General features: G+C 45.2%; 1 protein-coding gene across 2 annotated transcripts in view; it reads right to left on the reverse strand.

Annotated features, from left to right (window-relative positions):
- DLGAP1 (DLG associated protein 1) overlaps positions 1–2,423 on the reverse strand; it is a 317,851-nt gene extending 315,428 nt beyond the window's left edge. For both annotated transcript variants that reach the window (XM_045886989.2, XM_045886988.2), the window contains exon 1: positions 1,464–2,423. In XM_045886989.2, the coding sequence (XP_045742945.1) occupies positions 1,464–2,423 (960 nt within the window). The remainder of the gene's footprint in view (positions 1–1,463) is intronic.
- Positions 2,424–8,219: the final 5,796 nt, after the last annotated feature.

Consider the following 8,219-nt stretch of genomic DNA (forward strand, 5'->3'; position numbering starts at 1 on the left):
ATATAACAGAATAACCCACTAAGCCTTTACTTTTCTTTGAGGCTAATTTTTTTATGCTAAGTGAGGAGGTTGGAATAGATGTACTCTTTAGCTCTAAAATTCCATTAATAATTCTTGATGGCTTAACTCCTCTAGCAACCTTATAGTAAATGAGGCAATACCACTCTGAGTGGGAAAAACTGACCATTGGAATTGTGTGCTCTTTGTGAAAACTATCCGCATGTTGGTGGCTTCTTCTGAATACTGGGATGTCTTTGCCCGGTGACTGCCTGCCTGGCATATTCTCAGGGCTTGGCAGAGGCATTCTCAAGGGAGCCAGATTTGTCAGGAGCAATTCAGAGAGCAAAAAGTTGAATTTCTCAGTGGAAGACTTTTTCCTTGCATTTCTTCTTAGGATGAGAGTGCGAAATGATTATGGCATGCCTTTATAGTCCAGTAAAAACTTTTTTTTTTTTTTTAAAGATGGGTGTACAGGAGAGAAGAGAGAAAAAAAGACACCGTGAAAAGGAAAAATATGAGGGTCCTTTTTCAGGGAGGGTTATTATCTTGGGAAAAATGACAATTACCAGATAGAGGAATTGGCCCCGGCGGGGGGCGGGGGTGAGGTGGGGTGGGGAGGGGGAAAAGAAAAAGACTTTGCTCCTGACGTTTTCTAGGTTCAGTGAATGGAAGGGCATTAGTGAAAGACATGAGGAGACTGAAAGAGGAGGAGCGGCTTGCCTTGGGTCTATACGTGTGTGGGATTTACACACTGACACTAATTGCATTTTATTTCGTGGCTGCTTCCCCCTGCTTTTCCTCCTCCGTTTTCCTGGGTCTCTGCAGCCGTGCTTGTCAGGTTCCCAAACTGGCTTGATCTCACCTCCTCAGGGCCCAGGGCATTGTTCCAATTCCCTGTGCTCTGGGGGGTGGGGGTGGGGGTTTGGGTGGGAGTGTGGTTAGTGTTGGAGGTGGTGATAACAATTACAGTGATGAGAAGATAGATCAAGTTTCCCAAACAAATAGCTTAAGGCAGAATTTTACCATAAAGGAAAAAAAACCACTCTGGATAGATCTAATGAAACTCCTTCCAAAATTCAAAAGATCATTGTTGACTTTTGTAAAAAAGAAAAAAAAAGAAAAAAAGGTGGATTTATTTTAAAATTCTGTGTAGACTCCCCTTTTCTCACCTCCCTATCCCATGTTCCCTCAGACGAAAGAGGAACACTAAACATTAATAACTCCTTGCCTTTATGTAGGCATGCTTTTCAAAGCACTTTTATATCTAGTGTCTCAAGATAACTGGATGGAGTTGGGTAGCCGGTTTGTTTCCTGATAGGAGCAGTTGGCCAGAGAAACGCTAAATAATTTGCTCAGGTTCATGCAGACAATTCACAGCAGAGCCAAGACTAGGGCCCAGGAGAAAACACCACACAATTAGCAGGTACAATTTCTAAGCATCCATCACTTGACATAAATGGTACCTGAAGGTACTGGCAGGAACGTTCTTGTTGACATGACTCTGACTTCACCATGGCCTGGTCCATGTTAACCGAGGCTTTCTGGTAAACCTCCCTGGCACGGCTGACTGTCAGAGTGGAGGACCACGCGCTCTTCTTCAGGAGCGGCGCGTCCAGGTTGACAGGCAGGTTGGCACAGGTGGAGCACTTGACGTCGTTGTTACTCCGGGAGGCCTTGACCGCCTGCTCGCTGATGGTGTTGTAGGCCTCCATGAAGTACTGCGAGGCCGAGCGGTCGGGGCACCTGCCCATGGTCATCACGCCCGAGGGCGCGTGGTAGATGCACATGTCGCCGTCCAGGTTGTCATCGGAGCTCCACCAGCCGGGGGAGGTGTTGGGGCGGGCCTTGGGGTCCGCGCGCCGCTCCTTGCTCTTACTGCGCTTGCCGTACCGCACCGTCTGCGTCTCGTCGGGGCTGGCTTTGCCCCCGTTCACGCTGCCCTTGGACGGCCCCTCCAGGGAGTGCGACTTGGTGAAGAGCTTCTGGACCGAGTGGACCAGGTGGCGGATGCGGCCGGGGCTGTCGCTGCGGTGCTCCACGGCGGTGCGCTTGTACTGCAGCGTGTGGTAGCCATCGCGGTTGAGCGGCAGCTGCCTCTCAAACTGGTCCAGGAGGTTGGCGGGAATGCGGTTGGCCTTGGTGGCCAGGGTGCGGGGCACCAGGGCGCACTCGTCCTTCAGCTCCTGCTGCGACGTGTAGTGCCTGCGTGGGAAGGTGCTGCTGGCCAGCGGGTCGCTGAAGGGGCCCACGCACTCGGCCTGGAAGGAGTTCCGCTGGGTGTAGTAAGGGTGGTCCGCGGGGTGGTGCTCCACCGGGCTCAGCAGGTAGGGCTTGCGGTCCGAGGAGTGGTGCGACAGCGAGTCACAGGCCGAATCGCAGGTGACGCCGTGGTGGTGGCTGCGGCTGCCCGATAACCCTTTCATTGCTGGTGGGCGGCAACCTCGGGGGTCATGGACACCCCGTGGTTAGGTTCCAGACCCGTCTTCTGCAAAGACCTGGAGGCAAGGAAGAAGAAGAGAGGGAAAATGGTTAATGCTTCTCTGGGTAGGTAGATGTTGCTCTTTTGAATGTCTGCTACTGTGTTCCCTTTCTGGCAGAAGAACTCAGCATGGTCCTTGAAAGCAGTTTTAATACATGATTGGAAAAGCTCTATCACCTCTGTAGGGTGGGAAAGCCCACTCCAGTCGGATACCCGGAGATGGGAGGGGTGAAAGCTAGTAAACCTGGAAAAGGAATGCTAAATTGTTTTAAGATTATTTGAAAGCAAACCCCCTCCCTCTAGGATTCCAATAACTGGATGGATCTTTCCCTTGCTTCTCTGCTTTTAGTCTTAACTGTCTGTTAAGCGTAAAGCATACAACCCCTTAGGGCTCAGTTTCTCTGGGAAGCCTTTGCTGATCCCTCTTGCAGGGAGATTAGTTCCCCTCTGTGTTTCCATGGTATCTACTGCACACTCTCTCAGCTCCTGTGGAATTGTTTGTCTCAGGCATTCCTGGGCTGGTTTAGTTCATCTCTTGCAGGTAGGCTTACTTCTTAATCACCTTTCTATCCTCCTACCTAGTCCCAGGCCAGTTAGGTAAACACATAGTAAGTACTCCATTAATGTAAATAAAATAAATGTGGATGGAAAAAATAAGAGAAGCGACTGGCCCCTTATAACTTGAAGATATATCTTTTTATCTTCTGTCACATGCTTTCCCATTAGAATTCTGTAGTAACAATTACAGCTCGCAAATACCCACCCCCCAACACCACAGTAATTAGAGTTGAAAACAGTAATGGTGGCAAATAAATCAGAGCTCTAGAGAAAATCTGCCCCTGTTTTCTGTCATTAGAGGGAAACAGAGTGTGGAGATGAGAATGGGGGAAGGGGCAGAGGGAGAGAATCTTAAGCAGGCACCAAGCAGAGTGAGAAGCCTGACCCAGGGCTCCATCTCACGACCCTGAGATCATGACCTGGGCCAAAACCAAGAGTCGGACACTTAACTGACCAAGCCACCAGGTGCCCCAAGAGCTTCTTCTTAACAAACAGAGAGCTGTTGAAGAACTTAAATTGGCTAGTTTGAATATCATGGCATCTCCTTTTCCTGGTTTAAAGGTTTCTGGTTAAATGTTCACAAGTGATAGCAAGATGGCCAAAGGAAAGGCCCTGGAAATGTTCCTGAGGACATAAAGGACCTGGGCCTGAAGGCAGATCTGCCTCAGAGAGAAGTGACTCCTACAGATCCACCGGTGGGAACTCAGCTCATCCCAAGCACAGGTCTTCCCTTTAGTAGCAGAGACTGCTGTTCCACAGGACAGAGTATGTTCTTTTGACTCTAACTTCTTTGAGAGTTGACTGGGTTCCTATTAACAGCCTGATTTATTTTGAAAGCTTCCTATAGGAGTTGTCTTGAGAAACCAGCATGACTGTCCAAAATATCACTAATGTCATTTCAGATATTCAGAGAGGGAGAGATAAATGGTTTAATTTAAAAACAACCACAACAAATAAAAACAAACACGCATGGCCTAATGAAGAAAAATGCATACTTTTGAGAGGTCAGGTCTCATTTATTCTATGGGCTGTCCTGTATGTGGGATTTCCTGACAATGTTGAAAATCTTGATCCAGACTTTATGACTCCCCTTTTTCCTCCTAGTCTCTTAGCTTCTGTATTAATGGCTCAGCAAAACTGATTGGGGGCTTTTAATCACTGGAATCTTTCAAAATTGGTTAGTTTACTAAATTATGAGCTCCTTGAGGGCAGGGGCTATGTGCCCAGCAAATGCTTGGCTGATGGTGTGAACTGGGTAAAATATTTATTCAATGCAGAATTTACCCGTGTGGTCCAGACTGTGATTTGAGTCAGGTGTATTTAGTGAAAAGAGGACTGTGTGATGAGAGAAGGGCCATGCACAAGGAAGGGACCATCTCATGGGTATTCCAGAGACCATTGGTTTCAGAGTGCAGGAGGAGCAGGCAGATGGCTGCTCCTTCTGCCTCTGTGAACCTTTGACTTCTGAGACTCCACAGCTCATCAGAGAACATCCTACCTCTTGAAGTTCTCTACCTATCTTGACGCTGAGTCTGAGGAGCTTGCCTGCCCTGCCGACTACATGATGCCTAGACAGAAGACTGTCTGAAGGAAAGAAAGAAACTGACACTGAAAGAGATAAAAAGGCAAGAAGGACTCATGATACCTGTGGGTCAGCTAAATCAAAACTTGCCCACTGAAGAGAGACTAATGAAGGAGATTTTTGCATAAAATACTTTGGGACTGCTTTGTATGAAGTTATGATCCTACGATTGAGTTGTGGTAAGGAGGGATTTAAGAAGATTAGATACATGTTTTTGGCAAAACTGTGGCACAAACTAATTTAGATGGAAAAATCCATTGCATGAGGGAGTCTCTCTATATAAAACGGTCCTGTTGAAGACATTTTTTTTCTTTTTTTTTTTTAAAGATTTTATTTATTTATCTAAGACAGAATGAAAGAGACAGAGAGCACATGAGAGGGGGGAGGGTCAGAGGGAGAAGCAGCCTCCCTGCCGAGCAGGGAGCCCGATGCGGGACTCGATCCGGGGACTCCAGGATCATGACCTGAGCCGAAGGCAGTCGCTTAACCAACTGAGCCACCCAGGCGCCCCTGTTGAAGACATTTTTGCCTTTTCAATATGGACTTAAAAGTAAAAAAAGAAGCCCACAAAAATAACAACCGAGTAGGGTTATAGTCACATAAAAAGCCTTATGATTACACATATTAGAATCCCCGTATAATAATGAAATAATGCTTCAGAATTTCCTTCTGAAGTAGCCAGGTCTCAGGTAGATACTTTCTGCTAAGTAAAATGTGAAACTGGCAAGAGCTGAAAACATGAATTATACATATTTACTCCAAAATGAACAAAATTATTTCAATCACTATTCAATATTTAGTTATCTTTAGTATGGCAACAGCATTTCACATAAAATAATGTTACCTGAGGACTAGCAGAGCAAATGAAGAGCTTTTGCAAAGCCATTCATGATGAATTAGTTAAATGATGTAGCCAATGATAACTTTTGTAAATTAAACATACACAGCTTGAGTTTTACTAAAATGTAAGTGGGCCATTTTCAACATAGAGCCAAGCACTTATATTTTCTTAGAGGGTAATAAGTTGCAGCAAGGATAAATAAGTTAGCTTTCCTCCTCTTAATATTTGTAAAAAGGATACTGAGATCTTAATCCCTTTTCTCTATGATGTGGGCAAACAAGGTCATGAAAAAATGGCAATAAACAATCATAAACATTTCTAAATGCTCAATCTGTCTTTCTGGTCCAGGCCAAATAAACAACTTATTTGGCCCAGTTATATTTTTCTATAGGAAATCTTACACTTCTACTCTCCTGTCTTTTGAAAAGGGCAGTTGATCAACTTGTGATTATAAGGTAAAGCAACACATTTGGTGGCTTCCTGGGGAGTGGGGGCAGATGATCTATAGCCTTCAATGGCTCAACAATTCCTGGGGGCCCCTGCTCTTCCTTCTCTCATTCTTCCCTTCCCTTACTCTTAAACTCCCTTTCCATGCCCTTCTTTCTGCCACTTCTTTCTTCCCCTCTCCTATTAAGGGTTATAAGTGACATCCATGGACAACACTTGTTCCATCCTGCAGCTTAACTGGGAAGAATTAACTGAGCATCCCTCATGTGCAGACAACGAAATGCATATAGCAAATCCCTAATGGACAAAAGGCTTATGATGTTCTCAGAGAGACATGACCTAGTCATGAAAAAAGAGGAATAATAATTCCTATTATCTTCTGTATTCTTGGAAAAGGAAGCTGCTAGCCCCTGAATTAGATTTTAAGTGGCCATAAAAGATTTCTCAAAATAGAAAGGGAAATTGCCTTTCATGCCTTCCTTTTTGAGCAAGGGTGGGAAGTGTGCGTCAACATGCCTTCATAAGGGTGTCTATGACTACAGTGATCATCTCTGATATTTTTCTTCACTATGACTTCAAAATTGTGTTTTGTTGTCCTCCTAAGTTCGGATTTTACTGTCAGACCATATGTTCCGATTTTTGACTTGGAAAATTTTTTGACTATATTGGCCACCGTGAGATGAGCTCTGAGGTGTGAGATGTATCTGTTTTTTTTTTTTTTAACACCTTAAAAAAAGACTTATTTACTTATTTTTGAGAGAGAGAGAGCTGGAATGGGGTGAGGGAGGGGCAAAAGGAGAGGGAGAGAGAATCTTAAGCAGACTCTATGCTGAGTGTGGAGCCCGACGTGGGGCTTGATCCCACAGCCCTGAGATCATGACCTGAGCAGAGACCAAGAGTTGGAAGATTAACTGACTGAGCCACCCAGGTGCCCGAGATGTGCCTGGTTTTTACAGAGTTCCCACACCTGGAGCAGAAGCATTGCTGTACCAGTGATGACTAAAGCAAGAATGATCCAGCACTGTAAAGGAAATTCTCAAGGTAGGTAATTTATTTGACCTGAGGGAGAAACAAACAAACCACATATTAGAAGACGCTGACAAGGGGAAAATAGTCTTAAAAGCTGGCAAGTCCTTATTTCACTTTGATTTCTGTGCATGTCTTTATTTAGAGCTACTGTTCTTGATTTTTCTTTACATGCAGATAGAAGAACCAAGGGAAGGGCTTCTACTCTCTCATTCAGTGAAGACTGACAGCCAGACCATCATGACTTGCTTTAGAAAGAACAATGTGGGGGACCCTGCCCAGGAGAACAGGGAGCACTGTGTTCTGGTTTTCGGAGAAATTGGGATAAAGAAATCACCAAAAATTTTTTCAGGGTCAAGTTGCCTTGGCTTTCCTCCATGCAACCTGCCCATGCCAGGTTGTAACATTCAATGGAAGAGAGAGAGAAAGGATTCCCTTATTGAAGAGTATCAAGTAGTCTCAGAATAATGACTATGTTTCCCAGTCTCCCTAGATGTGCATAGGTGACTAATTCTGGCTAATGGAATATGATTGGAAATGGCACGTGCAGTTTCTGGAAAATGTCTCTAAATATCTCTTTACCCCTTTCCTGGCTGGAATGTGACATGCATGAGGTGTAAGTTATTGTTGGAGCAGTACAAGATAAAGGTGCTGGCCACAGTGGAGTGCTGTGTCAGCCCAGCTCCGCATCTTGCTTATGCCAGAGGAAAGAGACCTTTACCTTTGCCTACACCACTGTTATTTTGTTTTCTGATGCTTGCCTCTGAACCTATTCTTAAGCGAGATGGGAAGTCAAGGCCAAATCCCAAGGAGCTTTCATAAGCTATCCTAGTACCAGGATGTGGCTTTGCAGGTGGTGGTACTCCATGAGAGCAATTTAAACCAGGTAGTGACATGGCCATCCAGGTACTAAAGATTTCCCTGGCTGTGGCTACAGACTAGATCTAGGGGTGGAGAGAGGCAAGGGAATCTAAAAGAAGCATTTCTTGCTTGGGCCTTTCAGGAGGACACTGAAGAGGAAAGAGTACCTCTGAGGAGGGTGAGATTGTGGCCCGCTGGGGCAGTGCCTCCCTTTGCAGGCCTCTTTGCTCACACATGTGTGTTTCTGCCATAGTCTGAACACATAGGGGACTTTCTGCACAGAACAAAATTCTATGCAATATGGATGCAGGTTCCCTAATGTTTATAGCAGCAGTGTCCACAATAGCCAAACTAGGGAAAGAGCCCAGATGTCCATCGACAGATGAAAGGATAAAGAAGATGTGATATATATATACAATGGAATA

The sequence above is a fragment of the Mirounga angustirostris genome, unplaced genomic scaffold (genome assembly GCF_029215605.1).
Source record: "Mirounga angustirostris isolate CCGP_5_RB_7025 unplaced genomic scaffold, mMirAng1.0.hap1 SCAF_14, whole genome shotgun sequence".
NCBI classification, from domain to species: domain Eukaryota; kingdom Metazoa; phylum Chordata; class Mammalia; order Carnivora; family Phocidae; genus Mirounga; species Mirounga angustirostris.